Genomic DNA, 20,122 nt, shown 5'->3' on the forward strand with positions numbered 1-20,122 from the left:
TTCTTCCCAGACGTTCTAAGTGAACAAGAGAGAGGAGTCTGTCTCGCAACTGGAGGGGCTGGAGGAAGCATGAGATTCTGGCAGCTAGACTCCTCTGCCTTTTCATCTGCACTTAAATCTTCCCGGAGGTGTCCCCCAATGCTAATAGGTTGGGAAATTGAAACTCAGAATTAGATTGAGGTTCTGGGAAAAAGAAGAATACTCCCGAGGTCAGAGGACTGGGAGATGTGTGTGTGTTGGTGGGGGCGTACGGCAGGCAAGAGGGAGTTGGGAAAGCAAAGTCCAGCTCCCCCTGAACCCTCAGGCAGGGACCACTTAGGAGCAAGTGAAAAGAAAAGCCAAAAAGGGCCCTACCATCTCTCAGCCTTTGCCCAAATCCTGTTGTGGGTCTGGAGCCCCTGCCCCTGACGCCAGGCCACCTCCTCCTGGAAGCCTTCAGAGTGTTGCCACTGTCCCCTTCCCCAACTGGCCCCTACAGACCTGCAGTCCAGAGCTATTGCCTTGCTGTCCTCTCTCATGGGGGGCTCCGTGGCAGAGGCTCTGGGGCCAAAAACTGGATTCTCCAGGGATCTGAGAGCCAAGCATCCCCCCACCACACACACACTTGCCCAAAGGGGAAAACCAGAAGGGCCCCCAAGACTCAAACTCAGACTCTGATCAGCCAAGTCCCAGGCACACAGTAAGTGCTCAGTCAGTGCTTGCTGAAGGAGTGACCAGAGGCGGCATGCCAGGGGCTCTGGTCCATTCCCTCCTCAGGTGGTTGTAAACACGTGCACCTGACAGAACTTGGTACTTTTCCCATCCGTTATTTTATTGTCTTCCCCCACCCACCACTCCTGGGGAGAAGAAGGAAGATAAACTGTGCCCACTCCCCCCACAGTGAGAGCAGGACATCTGGGCACAGAGAGCTGAGCTGCCCGCTCTGGTTCAGGAAGTGCCAACCTTCTGGGGTGTCACACCCCTGCCTCCTGGAACCCCAGGTGCTCCCTCACCCCTGCAGACACAGGCACTCATAGCTTAAAAGAGCAGGAAGGCAGCAGCAAGGGGGTCATGATTCAGAATACAAGAGACTCCAAGAACCCGGGGTTAGTCCCGTCCCGGCCCCAGCTGCCCCGACCTCCTCATCTAAAAAAGGTGGGAGCCTTGGTGTTTTCCAGGGTCCAGCCCAGCTCTGCCATTCTGCAGCCTTGTTACTGCTGGGGAGGGCACACCAGCTCTGGGGGCCACGCTGTTGCAGCCCTGCTGGCCTTTGTCTTGTTCTGGAACTTGTTATTGTGGACGGCCTCTGTCCCCATCCGGAAGTCAGCTCCAGCAAGCTGACTCACCTCTCTTGTTTCCTGCTGTCGAAGCAGGGCATGGAACAGTGTCTGGCACAGAGAAGTTGCTCAGCAAACAGTTGTGGAATCACTGCGGGAGCATACGAGCACCTCGATCGGCCCCTGGACCAGGAGGAGCCTATGTGAAAACCCAAGGGCAGGGGAGATTTGGGGTATTTGCCCATCACCCAGCAGGTCACTGGCAAAGCTTTCCTGTGCCAACTACTGGGCTCAGCCCAGGAAGTCAGAAGTTGAGCTTAATGGAGCTGCCTGCCTGCCCTAAGCTGGGCTCTGTCAAGAGGCAGATACTGGGCTGCAGACCAGCCTCCTACATCTCTGAGGGAGACTGCTCCCATGCGGTCTCAGCGACCTCCCACTCAGGGATGTCTTCAGCCCATTTTCCCCCTGACCCTGAGGTCTGTCCTGGCTTCACCTCCCATCAAGGTGGCCTGCGTGGCCCAGTCCCAGCAATACCTGCCTGAACATCTCCTCAGAGAAGCAGCGACAGCCCCACAGCCCTAAAACGGGCTCAGGCTGAAGGTTCACGGGGGGCAGTAAGAGCATCATAGCCCCACCATGAGCCAGGGACCCTGCATCACACAGGCAGGAGGGCTGGGGGCAGGGACTACTCAGCCTGTCCCAGGAAATCGGGGTCTGTGTCCATGATGGAGCGGCTGGGAAGTGGCTGGGGAAATGGAGTCATTCTCTGAGACTCTCGCTAGGTTGACATAAGATCCAAGACACCAGCCAAATGGTGTCACTGGTTGTCTGCCACAGCTTGGGGACGGAGCCTTGGGAAAGGGGAGGAGGGCATGGGGGGGGTGGGGACACAAGGAGAGGTTGTCCATCTCAGCTGAGCAGCCACAGCCTGAGTCCAGTCCAACTTGTCACTTCAAGCGCTCCTCCCCCAGATGTGGATCCTCTGGCCTCTCCCTCTCTGTGACCTCTGTCCCCTCAAGTCAGGGCAGGGAGCTCCATTTCCTCTTCCTCCTGGATAGAGAACCCCAGGTCATGGTCATTGCTGTTGTTATTACTGCTGGCCAGGCTCTGTCCTGCAGCATCTCCTGGGAGCCTATTGTCCACCACATGAGGAGGGCTGAGTTATTCCCACTTTAGAGACCGAAAAACCCGAGGGGGCGAATAGGTATGCAGCTGGAAGGCAGCAGAGCTGGGGTGTGAGCCGGTGGGCCTGGGCCGAAGGAGGAGGTCCACCCTCAGATTCAGAGTCCTTCCACTCCCTGGTCTGAAAGACAAGCCTTAGAATCACTCACCCAGTACCAAAGCCAACTGGAAATAAAGAGGATCCTAGAAACAAATAAACCTTTGTTGGGTGGGGTCAATCCAGATCACCTAGAAGAAGTGAGTCTGGAGCCAGGTTTATTTGGTTTCTGGCAGCCTTCCAGAAAGGTAAGGCTAGTTGTAGTTTCCCTGGGGAAGTCCAGACAGGAAGGAAGAGGGGGAGCCTGGCCCCCTCCACATTGGGAAAGTCCTCAAACAGGAAGGGCTCAGGTCTAGAACGGAGAACTGAGAATTGGCAGTAAGGGGTGATTTCAGGGGGTGGAAGAAGGAATTAGAGAATACAAACAAACAAACAAACAAACCCTTGCAAAAGGGAAGTGGCTGGATAGAAAGGCACGTGGGGATGAATTTTAATGTAATCAGAAAGCTGTCATAATGAAACGAGAGGAATATATTCAGACGTCAGGAGAGAGGCAGGAGCTGCTGTTCCAGCATCTAAATCAGGCTCGGTGCAGGACCGGCCTTCTCTTCCTTTTCTAGTTCCTTCCTGGGAGGAGATGTTTGATTTCAGCAGGAGGGTCAGGGATGAGCAGGGGGCATGTTTTCACTTCTTTGTCTTCCTGGAAATCCCATTTAATTGGAGCCTTTAAAAGGGGCTGAGGGAGGGGAGCATCTGGCCGACCTGGGGAGCAGAATTTCAAGGCTCTACTGAAGGCTTCAAAACTCGATTCACTTCATGTAAATGCTGCTGTGCTTCTCAGAGTTAAACATAAGCCCTCGGCCCTCTCGCCTCTGTCTCTGCCCTCTCCTTCTGCCTGGCTCTTCTCTCTGCTCTTTGTTTCTAGTTCTTTTTCCTCTGTCTCCGCCATTTCCCCTCCCTTTCTGCTCCGAACCCCATCTCCTCCTGTCCCTCCTCAGTTTCACCCCTTTCACTCCCTCTGTCTTCCTTCCTCTTGGTCTCCCAGTCTCTGCTTCCCCCAGCCCAGAGTTTGGAGTTGGGGATGCCTGGAGATGGGGCGGGGGCGTGCCCAGCCCTGCCAGTGCCTGAGCCGCCAGGCAGAGCACCCAGGCTAGGGCAGGCTCCAGGCCCAGAGCTTTGGCTGAAGCCCACCCATGTTGGAGGTCCAGGCTGGCGTGCCCTGACACAGCATTGGTCACAGGAACTGACAGTGATACCCTGTGGGCATGGAAGGGGCACCTCATCGCTGAGAGCTTGCCCAGTGCTGAGTGCTCCAAGCTGGGGGTACCAGCAGGGCGGTGGCCAGGCCTTCCTGAGGAGGAGGACTCTGTGGTGGCTTGTGAAGCAGGGCAGGGCCTGGGGGTTTCCTCTGCTTTGCTCCAGACCCCAGGTCAGCCCCTCATCTCTGTGTGAACTGTCCTGGCCGTGTGAGTGACAGAGTGCTCTGGAGCAGGAGGTACCAACCACCTTGAATCCAGAAGGACATGGTCCTGGAGTGCCCTTGCATTCTGTGGAAACCATGAACACATGGCCATTTGCAATTTTGGGGTGGGCATTTCTACAGCCTTGGTTGTGTGTGTCAGTTATTGAATAGTCAACAAGCATCTAGAGGGTGTCTGCCACCACGGGACCCTGTTCCAGCAGCTATGGCTGCCTAACAACTTAGCCCCAAACGGAGTGGTATAAAACAACCATTTATTATGCTCATGGATTCTGTGGGTCAGGAACTCAGACAGGGCACAGCTTGGAGGGACTGTCTCTTCTCCAGGATGTCTGGGCCTCAGCTGGAAGACTCACAGGCTGGGGCCTGGCATCGTCTCAGGACTCATTCACTCCATGTCTGGTGGCTGATGCTGGCTGTCAGCTGGAGGTCTGGGTTCCTTTCCGTGTGGACTCCCGGTATGAGCTAGTTGGGGGTTCTTCACAGCATGGTGGCAGGCTTCCACAGAGCAATCATCCCCAAAAGAGAGAGCTGAGAGTGGAAGCTGATCCTTTTTATGACCGAGCCTTTGAAGGCAGCTCCTGTCATTGCTGCCATTCTTTATTGGTTAGAGCAGTCACAGCCCCGCCCAGATTCACGGGGAGGGAACTTAGACCCCACCTCCCTGGGAGGAGTGAAAGTCACACTGAAGTAAGAGCTTGTGGGATGGGAAATCTTTTTGCAGTCACAAGCTGCTACAAATCCACACAGCCTAACGTGATCCCTGTCACCCTAAGCACACATCTGAGTTTTGTCAACACACCACTTGGTACTCAACACAAGCGTTGGGGGAGGATGCTAAGGGAGCCCCGTCTTCAGAAACAGGCCCTCCAAAGTGCCTTAGGGCTGAATTTCGCAGCATGAATAGGAAGGGGCAAGAGGAGGGAGCACCAGATGGAGGTAAGAACATGTGAGACAGAAAGGAGGCGTGCTCCTGGGACTGGCATAGGGCATTCATTCGTCCATTCCATAGCTCAGTCCTGCGGGCCTACTATGTGCCTGCTACCACTCCTCCAGCAGAGGACTGGCCTCTTGTCTCAGGGAGCATAGACTGAGGGGTGGGGAGCTAGACAGAAACACACTACTCAGGCAAAGCAGTAAATACTTGTCCTTTGAATTTTGGACCATGGGAAGGGCTGAGACAGAGAATAAAGAAGTGGAAGGAGGGACTTTGATGAGAAAGCAATATTTAAACTGAGACCTAGCATTAGAGGGTTCAACTTTGTGATGTGGAGGACACTCCAGGCAGAGAGAACAGCATATGCAAAGGCCCTGTGGCAGACTTGCCAGTTGTAAATTAATTTTGGCATCTGGGGGTGAAAGTGGCTGAGGAAGATAGTTTGTGTCTAAGAGGAGGGAGGAAGAGAACGTAGGGCTGCCCATACGACCTGTGTGCCTGTAGGTGAGCGGCCAGACCAGTGACCCTGCCCCTCAGTGTGAGGTCTGCTCTCTAGGTAGGAAGGGGCAGAGTCGCTGCAATCCTGCCCCGCGCTTAGACCCAACCCCTCCTACCTCCCCTCCCCCTCTGGCCTTGCCCTCCTCTCCCCCTAACCCCCTCAGCCCGCATCCTTCCTCCCCTTCTAGAGGTGCCCCACCCACCTTCCTCTCTTTGTTTTCCCTCCCCTTCCTGCTGTGAGCCCCCTTCCCGCCCCCTACCCAGCTCCTACCCTTCCCCTCCGTAACCCTTCCACCTCCGGCCGTGCCCTCCCCCCGGGCCCAAACCCGCGCAGCCGGGCCCCTGGCCCGGGTAAGCATCTCCTAATTTTGTTCCAGAAGATAGAAAACTCTTCGTGGGCATGCTCAACAAGCAGCAGTCTGAGGATGATGTGCGCCGCCTCTTTGAGGCCTTCGGGAACATCGAGGAGTGTACCATCCTGCGCGGGCCAGACGGCAACAGCAAGGGTGCGTGGGGGCGGGGCGGGGCGGGGAGTGGGTGGGGCGAGTGGGTGGGCAGGGCGAGGCCGCGGGTCTCCTGCCAGCCTGACTGTAGAGTCCCCGAGCCGTCTGGGGCTGGCCCAGATGGCCCGCTTGCCGTCGGGCAAGCGGGGTAAGGCTGCTTGGAAGGGGCGAGGCGCTTGGGCCTGCGGGGAGGGAAAGGCCGCGATCCAAGTCGCGGAGGACGGGGCCACTTAAGGGTCCTTGGAAGACTCTGGCTGGTCCCGGTCTTTCTCTGCCTCCTTGTGTGGCTCCGAGTTTGTCGGTTCTCTCTCACTCTTCCTGTGTCTCACTCTGCTTTCTTCTGGGAGGCGCCCTCTCCCCTCGGCCCTCCCGTGCCCCGTCTTTCAGTCCTCGCGCTTCTCTGACCTTCCTCTGGGCCCTGGCGCCGTGGCTCAGCCTCTCCCGTCCCCCCAGGGTGCGCCTTTGTGAAGTACTCCTCCCACGCCGAGGCGCAAGCCGCCATCAACGCTCTGCACGGCAGCCAGACCATGCCGGTGAGCCCCCGGGTAGTTGGGAGGCGGGGAGGGAACGGGGCAATGAGGGACAGAGACAGCCCGGCCACCCCAGGCATCCGCAGGGCCCCACCAGCCCTCGCACGCTAGGTCACAGGATGCCGAACGCTTGCGGGGCTCACAGCCTCCCCATGAGACCGGAAGGCACTGCCAGTATCCGCACTACTAAGACAAGGATATTGAGGCCCAGAGATGTTAAGGAAGTGGCCCAAGGTCACCCAGATAGAAAAAGCCTGAGGTGGCGGGGGGGGGGGGGGGGAGGTTAAGACTCCAGACCCCTGGACAGAGGGTTGGTGCTTGTCACCGTGCCACGTACCCCGCCCCCATAGCACCCCGTGGAGAGGACTGGGTGGGCCCGGGGCCGGGGAGCAGAGGCGGTTAGGGCTGGTGGGCCTCACACACAGTCTTGGCTGCAGGGAGCCTCATCCAGTCTGGTGGTCAAGTTCGCCGACACCGACAAGGAGCGCACAATGCGGCGAATGCAGCAGATGGCTGGCCAGATGGGCATGTTCAACCCCATGGCCATCCCGTTCGGGGCCTACGGCGCCTACGCACAGGCAGTAAGTGAGGGCACAGCAGGGCGGGGCGGGGGCCGCAGTTCTTCGCAAATCCTAGGGAGCAGGGAGAGAGGTTCAGTGTCCTGCTGACACCGCACCACCCCCCCACCCCCGCCACCGCTCATGGAAGGGTGTCCTCAGGCCTTCTGGTTACTCCTGGCAGGGGTCCTCTGAGGTGCCCCCAGGCCCTCCACCCCTACACCTCCTCTGTAGTCCTCTGAGGCCCCGGCTCAGGCCCCAGCCCATCAACTTCTTTCTTCCACACTGGGGCGGGCTCTAGCAGCATCTCCCCTCAGCTGCCTCTCAGACCTGTAACCCCACATGGGTGGCACTAAGCTAGGCCAGGGTTCTGCTTCTAAAAATTAAGCTCTCCGGGCTTCCCTGGTGGCGCAGTGGCTGAGAGTCCTCCTGCCGATGCAGGGGACACGGGTTCGTGCCCCGATCTGGGAAGATCCCACGTGCCGCGGAGCGGCTGGGCCCGTGAGCCATGGCCGCTGAGCCTGCGCATCTGGAGCCTGTGCTCCGCCACGGGAGAGGCCACAACAGTGAGAGGCCCGCGTACCGCAAAAAAAAAAAAAAGCAAGCTCCCCTCACTTCTTCAGCAGGGTCCAAACTTGGCCACTTTTAGCAACCTCCCCAGTCCCCACTCAGCTCTGGGAGAATCTTGTGGGTGCCTGAGGTTTTATTTGTGATTCTCCTGTAGCTTCTACCCTACAGACTCCCAGTTAGGACCATTTTGAACAGACATCCATGCCAACTTAGTTCTACAGAGGCTCATCCAACATGTCTCTAGAGCTTTGGATGTCACATATCCATGAACGACAGGACTGACTGGCGCCCATGGAGCCAGTCCCCTTCTCCCACCTTCCACCTTCTACAACTTTAGAGTGCCAAGGACCGTACTATTACTTTTGAACACAGTTTTCTCTTGGGAGGCGGGAGGGGGGTGGTCTCTAACAGCCACTGAGAGCCAGGACAGGTATGGGGAAGGCATCAGGGCTCCCTGGGGGTGGGGGTCGGGAGATGTGTCTGAGCTCCCTGGGTTCAGGGCCTAGGAGGCTGGTTTCTGGGAGCTGAACCCTTTGGTGGGGAGGGTCGCCCCCCGCCCCCGGAAGCGCATGATATTTTTTGCACTCCCTCTGTCCCAGCTGATGCAGCAGCAAGCGGCACTAATGGCCTCAGTCGCACAGGGTGGTTACCTGAACCCCATGGCTGCCTTCGCCGCCGCCCAGATGCAGCAGATGGCGGCTCTCAACATGAATGGCCTGGCGGCCGCACCCATGACCCCAACCTCAGGTAAGTGGGCAGGTACCAACGCAGGGCCTGGCCTGGCAGGAAAGTAGCTGGACCCACATCGGTACCTTTTGTTTGGCCAATTTGGGCTACCAATGGGCCATCCTGTGTCAAGAGCACATGGGGTCTGGGCCCAATGCGGGCCTTATCCTTGGGCAGTGTGTCTCAAAAATGTTCTAATTCCTGAGAACCCATGGGAAGATGGGATGCAGACCCCTTGATGTCTGTGATATGATTTCAGAGTGGTGAGAATTTCATTCAAATTGTTTAGCCATATCAGGAAGCAATTCATGTTGATCTCTGGTATAGATATCTGGAAAGAAATTGACATGAACACATCTCCCTTTGAGGTTTGAGAGGGGAAGAGCCCTGCCCATCCTGTGACCCCTGGCCCAAGCACAGAAGGAACCCCATTTTTTCATTTCCCTTTAACCCAACCTAGATTCACTGACTTTTTCCAAGACAACTTCACAACAAGCAAGAGAGAACTGCAAGAGTTACTAAAGGACAGAGGGGTTGGAAACAGCTCTGCTTACAAAGCATGTTTTTAATTGGATCCTAGCTATTATCCAGTTCAATGATTCTCAACCAGGGCAATTTTGCCCCTCCCTCCCAAATATCTGGCAGTGTCCTGGACATTTTTGGTTGTCACAGCTGAAGGGGGGCGGTGCTACTGTAATCTGGTAGGTAGAGACCAGGGATGCTGCTAAACATCCTACGATACACAGGACAGCTCCCTATAAGAAATGTGTGGCTACAGATGCCAGTACTTTCAAAGTTAAGAATCCCTGTCTAGCCCCAAGGGCTGAGTTCTCATTCACCAAGTTTCCTTCACTATCTGCACTCAGGCCATAGCAGCAGCCTTCCTGACATCCAGGAACTATTCCTTTCCCAGCTAAAAGCTATAAAAAAACTGTGCCATCTCTAGCCCCAAATTGAACACCACCCCAAAGCTCTGATCCCCAATCTAGGGACACTCCTGATGGCCTCAGGTCCTTATCCACAGAGAGACCCTGCTTCCTACATGAAGAGGAAGGCCTTTCCAGCCTCTGGGGCCTCAGTACAATCACCGTGCCATCCACACCTTGGTTTCCATCCACCTGGTGTAGGGAAGGCATAGCATATTGTCATCTGACCCCAACTTTCCCCCTGCCACAATGAGCATTACCACTGTCTTAAGAGGAGGAGGCCAGGGTGTGAATAGGGCTGAGTCTGGACTCTGCAAAGGCCTTTCTCCCTCAATGCAAGGGAACACCACAGTTAAGACCTCCTCCACCTGAGTATCAAGACTCCCTCATAGGGAGGCAAATCAGCCCCTCAGTGATCCAGTTAAGATAGCAGAGAGCAGAGCCATAGCTTAGAAACCCCTTGGTGGCTAGACAAAGGCCAGTCCATCCTGACTTAACTGGGGTGAGCACGAATCATTGAAAAAGACTAAAGGAAGACCAACTGTGGTCAAAGTCAAGGGCACTTAGAGGTCTATGTGCTGCCGGTCCAAGGTCAAGCAGTCAGTGGTAAGAGAAGTCTTTGTGGGGTAGATGAGGTTTGGACTCTGCTTTGAAGTATAGATATAGTTGTGATAAGCAGAGTCATTACATATAGGGAGATGATAACCCAAGGCCTGATTCACAGATCGGATTGAGTTGACGTGTGAGGTCCAAGTCTATCCCCAGGTCCTTGGAGCCAGCAGGGTGGAGCTGCCTCGGTTAGCCTTCATCACCTTTCTTCTGTTTGCCTCCCCTTCTCCACCCAACTTCACCTCTGCAACCAGGTGGCAGCACCCCTCCGGGCATCACTGCACCAGCCGTGCCTAGCATCCCGTCCCCCATTGGGGTGAACGGCTTCACTGGCCTCCCCCCACAGGCCAATGGGCAACCTGCTGCAGAAGCTGTGTTTGCCAATGGCATTCACCCCTACCCAGGTAAGAACATCTGGTAGCTCTTCCTTCCCCATGCAACACACTCCCCATCCATTCTGTGCATGCCCTTGCTGTTACAACAGGGAATGTGTGGCTCCCTGCCCTCTGTTCCTTGGTGGAACCCCAGATGTGATCAGGGAAAGCCAGCCTCCTGCCTTCCTTCAGGGAGCTCCTGATGGAAGACAAGAGATCCCTGGGGGTCTGTCAGTCTGATGGATGAGAAAAAAACCCCATTCCTGGGGCTCCCTCAGGGGAAAGGAGAATAGATGAGTTGTACAGCTCATCTAGAGAGAGGCTAATAACTGCAAATTACTTGAGAGTGAATTTGACCCAAAAGAAGTGAGGGGATAGAAGCTAAAAGAATAATCATATTTAGTATTAAATAGGAAAAGCCTCTTTTGGGAAGGAAGTGGAGGTATATAGATTGGCAATCTGGCTAGTACATACCAGTTCGGTCCCTTGGTGCATTCGAAACCACGGTCAGAACTTTGGACAGAGGACCAGAACTTTGGACAGTTCCTGGGTCCTACCTTCATGAATTCTGGCACACAAGAAGATCCAGGAGGCCTGTTCCTGATTAACTTTGTTCCTCTAAAATTTAGCAGTTCTGCTGTGGTAAGAGTGTCCAGTTGACTTTAAGCAGCTCATCTCCCTGGTCTTGAGGACTCTGGAGCTGGGAAGCTGGGCCCAAAGCCCTAGAGTAGACTGGCAAGAGGCAGTGTGATAGCAATGAGGAGAAGGCTGTCCTTCTTCCTGGAGGGCAGGTGATGAGGTTACAGAGTCCCCATAAGTACTAGTAAGTGCCCAGTCTGTGACAGATGAAAGGCGGGTGGCCCAGAAGGAGGGCAGGACATGGGCCTATCTCCTGGGAGGTCACAATCCAGTCAGGAACATAATATGCATCAACAGAATGATGAGGCAATAAGGCAGAGTAGACTTTGATCAAGAGTGAGTGTTCTCTGATTTGAGATGCTTAAGGATTCCAATGAAGGGAGAGTTCTTTCATTCTGTAGGCTGAGGAAGCCCAGCAGAGCTTCCTGAGGAGGCGCTCAGATCACACATTAAGTACGGATGAGCAAGGAGCACACCGCTCTGGAGGGGCTCTCCTGGCAGTGGCAGGGTGGGTAAGGAGGTTGGCCCAACTAGGGCAGAGGAGGTCAGCCTTGGGGGGCAAAGTAGTGCTTCCCACTCTGGTTGCCCATCAGAATCTACTGTGTGGCTTTGTAAAACCACAGAAGCCCAGAGATTCTGATTTCACTGTCTGGAGTGAGTCCCAGGCATCCACAGAATATAAACGTTGTACCAGCAGCAGAGTACGAGTTCAGTGTGCCAGAGAGAAATAGAGGAGAATTTCCTGACTTTGAACTTGGAGTTGTTCATGATCCCATCTCAGTGCTTTTCCCACAACTCACCCCTCAGTGCTTAGTGAAGAGAGCAGAGAAGCCTAGAGAATGAAGTGACAGGGCCTGGAGGGGGATCTGGAGTGTTGTTTAATGGTGAAGGCTCCAGGCTGGGAGGGGCTTGGCAAGCTGGAGGTGGGAGAGAGCCCACGTATCTCAGGTTTTTGGGCTCCTCCTCACTCAGGCTCATGGGCTGGGAGATACAGTCCCGAGCACATCTGGGTGGTTTCACCACCCCCTCCCTCGCCTGCCCACAAGCCCATCTGGGTCTGTGGATTTTGACAAACCTCTTCCTTCCCCACCCCTACCAGCATCTGTGAGCTATTTCCCTCGTGGAATTTGGAAATGTTTCTCTCCCCCATTGTAACAATCTGTCACATCCCATAAACAATCCCCTGCCAGAGCAGGAGGGAGGGTTGGAGGGAAGGGAAGGAAGAAAGTAGTACATTAAAAAAATTAATTTACCATCTTTAAATGCAGAGTTTGGAGCTGTTATAATGAGCGAGATCCTTCAAAGTGCTCATTCTTTGGCAGTTACTAATGAGGTCATTAAGCAGAGAAGTAGAGAGGGGTCTCAGAAATGCTCTTCTCCACTTCCTAGCCCCAGGTAGCATCTCTGCTCTCCCCTTTACTCATTGGGATCATGCTGGAAGCACACAGTGTGGCTTTTACTGCCACAGAACACCCCTGAAGGGGAGGCTCTCGCAAATGATAGAGACTGGTTATTTCTTGCTTATGTCACGGTGCTTGCTGAGCACTTGCTATGATCCTGGCACCGTGCTGGGGGAGCTGCCATAGAAGCTGTGCAGGTTATATTTTGCACAGGGCACCGAAACTCCGCCCAGAGAAGAGACATCTTTTTTCTAATTGGCATAAAGGCGTTCTGTGTTTGAGCAGCTGGGTAGCCCAAGAGGACAAGCAAGATGTGGGCTCTCCCTCCAGGGAGCTCAGGCTGGTGGAGGAGTCCGGCAGAGGGGAGCAGGAGGCCACCTGCCAAACACCACCACTACTACTACCTCACCACTGGGAGCTCCAGTGTCCGCCGTGGGGGAAATAGAGGGATAGGGTTTTGTCCTGGACAACCCCAGGCGGGAAGCAGCCTGCATCCTTACCCATCTTCAGCTCCCCACTCTGGGCAGTGCCCTCCTGGGCCCAGCTCACCTGCTACCATCCACATGATCTCTAAGGACTTCTGCCCCAGTACTTTCCCTTGTCCCCCAGAGACCCAGGAGCTGTTGTTCTAGTGTAATGTTACTGAGAGGTTCAGGGAAGAGAGCTCAGAAGGGAAATTTGGGAATTCTTCCTGGTCTGCAGGCCCCAAAGCCTGGCACTGTCATTTAGCTTTGTTGGCCTGGGTCACCAGGCCAATAAGCCTGGATGGTTTCCTTTCTGCCTCCCTGTGTTCTCCAGCTTGCCTCAAATATACTGAGGCTGGATCTGTCCCCACCCATTTCCCTGGGCCCCCAAGGCCAGCCCTTGGTCACCAAAGGCAGTGACCGCCATTGATCCATGCTGCAACCGGGCTTTTGCCCACCACATCTGCAGACACAGCAAAGGCAACAGAAGTGAACCAAGAAGTCCAGCTTCTCTGGGTTGCTTGCCAAAGTATCAGCCCAAGGGCCCCCGCGCACTGGGCAGTAGATGTCCCAGTCATGAGATCAGGTGTTAGAAGGTCCTTGGCCTTCTTGTTCTTTGGTGTCTGTGGGCACCGTGGGGCAGATCTATTTGTGTGGTCAGTTCCACTAAGGGCATGCCCAGGAATGAAAGACCTCTGTGCCTCATGCAAACTCCTTAAGCATTTGGGAGGGGGTCCTTCTATTTGAGTAGGCATGCGTGGCCGAGGAGGAATGGCAGGATGAGGCCTCCATGCCCTTTCTTTTGCCTAGCTGGGCTCTGCCCCTGAGTCCTGCTGGGGATAAGTGAGGAGGAAACCACCCTCCTGATAGCCTCTAGCACCCTTGCCCGCTTTCCCACAGCCCTTCTCCAGGGCCAGGTCCCTCAGGTGTCTCCCCACCCAGCCCCTCATGGTCAAGCCCTTCTCGGGTATCTCCTTCCCTGCCCTTCCCAGCCTTCTGCATGAGCCACACCGCTCTCCCCCGGCCCAAGCCAGTGGCAGCCTGCATCCCCCAGCCAGGGGAAACAGCTTTCCACCCTACCAAGGGCCCCAGGCTGAGGGAAGAGGAACCCCCATTCAGGGTTCCTGCTTCAGATGCCCTGCCCCAGGACGGAGACCGCGGTGACTGGGAAGGCAGTGCAGCTACAGCCTCATCCCCAGGGGTGTGGTGGGAGAGGAGCTGGTTTGGGTAGGCATCGCTGACCTCTGCCCCCTTGGCTCCCCTGCAGCGCAGAGCCCCACCGCCGCGGACCCCCTGCAGCAGGCCTACGCCGGAGTGCAGCAGTATGCAGGTCGTTAGTATCCACGCGTCCCCGCGGTGGTCCCCCGGCTGTGTGCATCTCCCCGTGCCTGGGCACCGGTGCCCCCTACCCAGCCAGGCCTGGGCCCCGCACTGTGAGGGAGGGGGGAGCAGGGCTGGCCAGGAGCTGTGGTAGAAGGAGGGAGTGTTATACTGACAGAGACCCACCCACCCCCGCGGGGCTCCCTCCCTCTCTGTAGGCACCCCTTGGTCTTCAGGCAGAGCTTACCTAACCCTAACCCAACACGGCAGTGGTGGGTGGTCCAAACATGCGATGAGTTGGTGAGCCAGACTAAGCTTTAACCTTGCTGTGCAGTGACTCATCTTTGAGGCCAGATTTCCCTCCCCCGTGGTGCTGCCAGGGCTGGCTTGTCCAGGGGCACCAAGCCTCCCAGCAGCACTGGGGTGAGGCCGGAGCTAGGTGTCACTGGCTCAGGAAGCACCGATGCCTGGGTTTGAGGGAGGGGATGCTGTTTCCATCCCCCCCCAGCCATACACAGGCAACAGGAGTGGGGCCGGAGCAAGGAGGACAGGGAACAAGGGAGGATAGGCAGCCAGAGGTAGGACACAGGAGAGGTGAGCAGACGGCCTTGGGTCACTCAATGCGAAGGTGATGAGCCACTGTAGGAAGCCCAAGGCCAGCTGTCAGCCACGCTTCTGTCCCTCCCCTGGGCTGGGCAACACACAACACACACACACACACACACACACACACACACACACACACACACACCAAAGTCATCCCCACCCAGCCAGTGTCCTGCTGTCTGGCCTGGTGGTGAGGGTCCCTCCTTGCTGTGTTTAGCAGCCAGCAATGTCTCCCCTGAGGGTGACGGAGCTTCCTGGCACCATGCGGACCTGGATAAAGCAGACTTCTCACATCTGGAATCCAGGGGAAGCTCTTTTCTTCACCTGCTGAGCCCGCCTGAGCCCCTTCGGGAGCCAGGCCAGGCTGAGGAGGGGGCTAGCCACTCCTGCCCCACCCCTGACCCTTTCCAGTTGAATAGAGAAAGCATCAGATTTGTTCAACTCAGTCCTCTGCCCCTGGGGAACCACCCACGGGCAGGATCCCAGAGGCCAAGCTCACACCTAGGGTGGCTCCCGTCTCCCACACAGGCGCCATCTGAGCGAGATTGAGGGTATGTGACCGGAGTCAGTGGTGGCTCAGAGAAGGGGGAAACCTTGTGGGTTCCAGGTGGTGTGGGGCAATCCTCTCCAGGGCATTCTGATGTTTTTGATTATCCGTTATTGTGGATTATCCACACGTGGGCTGTCCATTGCAGATTAAACTCGGCTCCCCCAGGCACACACCAGCACGCATGTGCGCGCGCACACACGCACACCCCCCCCAGCGCACATACACATCTTCTAGTCTTCCCTCTGCCGCTTCTCCTTCATTACTGCTGAAAACTGGCTTTATCTTAAAAATGCATTTTTTTCGCTGGTCTGCTTTTACTGCTCGACACTGAAATTTCTGTCTTTCTTCCTGCCTCTCTCCCTGTCTCTCTCTGTGTCACTATCACCGTCTCTTGCTCTTGCCTCTTCTCTTTGGCCCTCCAGCAGCCGCCTACCCTGCTGCCTATGGTCAGATAAGCCAGGCCTTTCCTCAGCCACCTCCAATGATTCCCCAGCAACAGAGAGAAGGTGAGTCTGCCAGCCGGGCTCCTACGCCTCTTCCCCCCTTCTCTCCCCAAAGAGGCTGCTCGCCTGGGCCTTTGGCAGGGGTGTTCCGTTGGCAAGGTGACCACATCTGCATTGTGTTGAGGGTGAGAGGAGCTGCGGGACGGTGAGAGGCAGCGCTCTCCAACCCAAGCGCGGAGGTGCACTGTCACGGGCAGCTCTGTAAACCCAAGTGGAGGGAGGTCAGGAAGGTGGGGTCCCGGAGGAGGCAGGGTCCAAGAATCTCCCCTCCCTCGATGGGCAGCATTTGTCCAGTGGCAAGGGAAGGGAGAAATATGAATGGTCGTGGCTGGGGTGGTGGGTGGGAGTGGGGATACCAGTTCATCAGGGACAGAGGTTGTACTTTCTAGGTGAGAAGGAGAGCCAGCCGGAGCTCCCAGGGAAGGACTCCACGGGCAGGTGAGGGGATGGGGTGCCCCAGTGTAGGCCTAGTGAAAGGAGGGGATCCTGGAAAGCCACATCTGGAGGCCCTGGTGTGGACAGGGCAGCAAGGCCAATGGGCCTCGGGAGGCTGGAACCTCGTAAAGAATCTGAGTCCTCCCATTCCAGAGTCCAGAGCCCTGCAGGAGCTGGATAACAGATCCATGCTCGGGGATGCAGGGATGCTCACAGAGCTCAGTTTGAAGGGGTCCTGTCTCTCCACCCCGTGAAAAGGGTCAGCCTTCCAGTGAGGCCACCACACCTGCCCACGTAGCCCACGTGGCCAAAGGGTTCCAGTGGTTTCCATATCGCTGGCTCGTAGCCCCTGCGGCAGACTCTCCCAGAGCTGTGGGATATGGGTTGTCCTGGAAAGGACCCCGGGGTCTGCTGATCCAAAGCCCTGTGGGCAGACAGGCCCCAAGCAGGCTCCAGAGCCTGGATGGTTGAAAGGCTGGTCTTTGAAGCGAACCCTTCTGGGTCTTACTCCTAGCTCAGGCCTCCTCTCTCAGCCTTGGTGTCCTCACCTGTAAAACGAGGACAGTGATGATCGCTCCCTAGAGGGCTGTGAGGATCAGACTAGCTCAAGTCTGCCTTCCAAACTCCAGCAGTCGCCTGCGGACTTCTCACCATGCACACAGCCCCCCCCTCACCAGTTTGTCGCCCTCTCCAAAGTTGTACGTGAGGCATTATCTTAGTTCACATGCACCGGGCAGCTCCTGAGACCTGTGTCATCACCCCCGTGGGCCCGTGAGGATGAAGCTGCAGGAACCCAGAGGGTGCACGGTGAGGCCCCCTTCTCACTCCTGCAGGCATGCTGCAGCTGCTGCGGCTCCCAGTCACGCCTGGGCCCATGGGTGAAGTGGGGGTGGACGATGGCCCATCAGCCTGCCTCTGCCAGATGGTCCCCTCACTGGGCTGTGGTCCTAGAGCCTGCCCTGCCCCCGCCCTCCTCCCTCCATTGATGCCCTCCAGCACCACATCAGTCGGGTCAGGGCCACAGGCGGTGGGTCCATGGGTCCAGCATTGCCTGCCCCAGGCCCAGAGCAGGGAGCTGTGCCCAATGGGGACACTTACTGCTTTTGTCACCCCACTGGCTTCAGGCTGACCTGCCCTCACCTCATAGTCAGTGCCCTGTATCACTGTTGCCTGTGGCTCAGAAGTCTCTAAACCCTGCTACACACACACACACACACACACACACACACACAGCTGCAGGTCAGTGCTGCTCTGACCAACACATATGACAGCCCCTACCACTGGCCTTAAACACAGTCCCCCCATCTGCTCCCTGCCCCACCCCCTGCCTCATACTTTGTACCAACCCATGAGTCTAGCTCTGAACTCTTTCACGTACCTTCTGTCCATCTCCGAGCAGCTTCAGCTACCCCCACCCCCATGCCCTGCTCCCTAGAGCAGACCTGTGTGGCCGGTCCCCACTCCAGCCTCCCATCGGGCAGGATGATCTCCCACTGCCCGACTTCGGTGCGCTGTGGGAGCAGGGCATGGAGGGCAGTGAGATGGGAACCTAGGTCCCTACAGAAGCACGCTGCATATAAGGGCGAGCTCATGGTGCTGGAAGTGGGGTCTTTGGGGAAATCTTTGGGGTCCTGAAGGATGAGGACTCCCCTCCAGCACATAGAGATGGGGAGACAGGCATCTGAGGCAGGGAGGACAGCAGGAGCCAAGGCATGGCTGCTGCAAAGTCTGAGGTGAGCCTGGAAATGGGGTGGAGACAGGCTGAGAGTGGGTTGGAGCTAGACCAAAGCCATGTCCAGTATTGCATGAGGCATGAACAAGAAGGCTGTGCCCCTCCAGCCATGACAGTAGTTAGCCTCTTTCCACCGTGGTCACCTCCCCTTGTGCCATGCCATTGAAATACCAGGACACACTGGTTGCCGGGCAGGACCCTCCTTCCAGCTCCCTTGTCTTTGAGCTGAGCCTGAGAACAGATGCTTGAAGGCCTTGAGGCTGTCTGCCCACAGACCAGCCCAGGTTACCGTGCCAGGGGCTGCAGTGTGGTCCAGGGCACTCACTTTCTGTCTCTGGAGCTCCGTTTCACCATTTGTCAGAAGGCTGGTTTGGACCAGATTGATCTCCAGAGTCCTGCGGTCATACCTTCCGGATGCTCTATTTTCTGGGAATTAGGGTTCCGGGGTAGCCCCAGTAAGGCAATGTGTAGGCTCACTGTTGAGGGGTGAGGGGCAGGGGGCTGGGAGAGCCGACCCTGTGGGGCTCAGCCACACACCATGCTGATGGGACTGAGCCCAGAGGCTCTACCCTCGAAGGCTCCTTGTCTCTTTAAGGAGAACAGAAATAACATCCACACAAAGCAGCTTGCAGAGCTTGAACTTGTAGGGAGGGCCCCAAGTTCAAGGCGGGTGTTAGCGTAGGTTGGAGGGGTGGGGGAAGTCTGGAAGAGTTGGGATGGGAGAGGAAGGGAGGCACGTGCTGGGGGGGGGGAGTAGGAGGACGGGTGGGGGGTGGGCGGGAGGCAAATGCCCCTGCCCCTAGAGAGCACCCCCTTCTGGCTGGAGAGAAAGCTTCCCAGACCTACCCGAGAAACAGCTTCAGACTGCAGAATATGAGCTATGGACTCAGGGAGCCCCAGGAAGGGAGAGGGGGTGGGGAGGATCTGGGTGGGACCCTGCAGGAGGTGTGGATTAGATGAGGCCTTCGAGCTGGTTCCTGCTGCAAGGGGACTCATATCTAGCTGGGGACCATCAAGGGACACATTCACAGAGTGTGAACCAGTGAGAACGTGCCATGGTTGGAAGGGAGGGGGTGGGGGCAGGGCCACCCGAGCTTGGGGAATCCGGCCCTGGGACCCCTGGTGGTGGGTGAAGGAGCTCGCTTGCGCCGGTTCTGAAAGCGCCGTCAGCTGGCAGAGCCAGCAGTCCAGGGAGGGGAAGCCGGAGGCGGGGGGTGGGCAGATGGTGCAGGGCAGGGACCAGGGCCGAGGAGGTCATTGGTTCAGAGGGAGGCTTTGGTGGTCAGAGAACTCTTAGCTATCAGCTGTGAACCTCAAGGGGGTGCAGATAGATGGAGGAAGGAAGTTAGGAGAGCTGGAGGGGAGAGGAGAGGAAGAAAAGGGCGGAGAGATTCCAGAGCTGATGATTTGCTCCAGAACCAGGTTATGTGGCAGCCTCACGCGTCCCAGAGAACCAGGGTGCTGGCTGTGAAAGCCACACAGCAGCCCACGTCGGTGCCTTACAGTCTTCACTTTTAAGCTCCTGCCTAGTTTCTACCAGCCTCTGATCAGAACCTCGTTCTTATCCAACTCTTAGCAAGTGCAGCTGTTTCCTGTGCATGTCCTCCATAGGCTGGAAACAAACACTGAAATGTCCACACTTTAAAAGGTTAAGTTATCTGTGGCATATTCTATTTTAGATGGCAGGAAAAAAAACGAAGGAGCTTGGAGAGATTTCCCATTCAAACAGTTAAAATTGAGCATTTTGGTCATTTACAAAGAAACGTGAATCTTTAGCTATCTGCAAATTTCAGAAATCCAAAGACTTCAGCGGGGTTCAGGGTTTCTGGGGCACTGAGATGAATGATAGGTAGGTAGAGAGAGAGGAGGGCACAGACTATGGAGGCAGACAGCCTGGGTCTGGGTTCATATCCTGGCTCCATTGCCTACTAGCTATGTGACTTGGCAGGTGATTTAACTTCTCTGGCCTCAGTTTTCTCTTCTGTGAAGTGGGAATGACAATGGCCTCAGGGCTGCTGGAAGGATTAAGTGAATTAACATTCACGTAAAGCGTGTAGAGCAGCCTGGCATGTAATTCATGCTACAGAAGTGGCAGGGCTGTTACTGCTGTAATGAAACGGGAAGCCTTTTATACCATAAGGCTCGTGGTACCCTGGCTTGTGGGTATCCCGTCACGGAGCCTTGCAGTGAAGCCCCCTCTGCTCACCTAGCTTGCTGGAGGAGGTGGGATCAATCTTGGTTTCCACCTCCAAGATCAGGGCTGACTTTAAGGTTCGGGACAGCAGAGG

The 20,122-nt window shown here is 56.2% G+C and overlaps 1 protein-coding gene across 50 annotated transcripts in view; it reads left to right on the forward strand.

Annotated features, from left to right (window-relative positions):
• CELF4 (CUGBP Elav-like family member 4) overlaps positions 1 to 20,122 on the forward strand; it is a 298,654-nt gene that overhangs the window by 263,034 nt on the left and 15,498 nt on the right. For 9 of the 50 annotated variants that reach the window (XR_010837035.1, XM_067015837.1, XM_067015827.1 and 6 more), the window contains exons 4-10: positions 5,768 to 5,896; positions 6,347 to 6,426; positions 6,861 to 7,004; positions 8,150 to 8,297; positions 10,066 to 10,215; positions 13,956 to 14,021; positions 15,587 to 15,670. Coding sequence is in view for 45 of the 50 variants with exons in the window: in XM_067015837.1 (XP_066871938.1) it covers positions 5,768 to 5,896; positions 6,347 to 6,426; positions 6,861 to 7,004; positions 8,150 to 8,297; positions 10,066 to 10,215; positions 13,956 to 14,021; positions 15,587 to 15,670 (801 nt within the window). In the remaining 5 variants the exon portion in view is untranslated. The remainder of the gene's footprint in view (positions 1 to 5,767; positions 5,897 to 6,346; positions 6,427 to 6,860; positions 7,005 to 8,149; positions 8,298 to 10,065; positions 10,216 to 13,955; positions 14,022 to 15,586; positions 15,671 to 20,122) is intronic. The other 41 variants (XM_067015847.1, XM_067015818.1, XM_067015828.1 and 38 more) reach the window with 7 other exon arrangements.

Source organism: Kogia breviceps, chromosome 15 (assembly GCF_026419965.1).
Source record: "Kogia breviceps isolate mKogBre1 chromosome 15, mKogBre1 haplotype 1, whole genome shotgun sequence".
Taxonomy (NCBI): Eukaryota; Metazoa; Chordata; class Mammalia; order Artiodactyla; family Physeteridae; genus Kogia; species Kogia breviceps.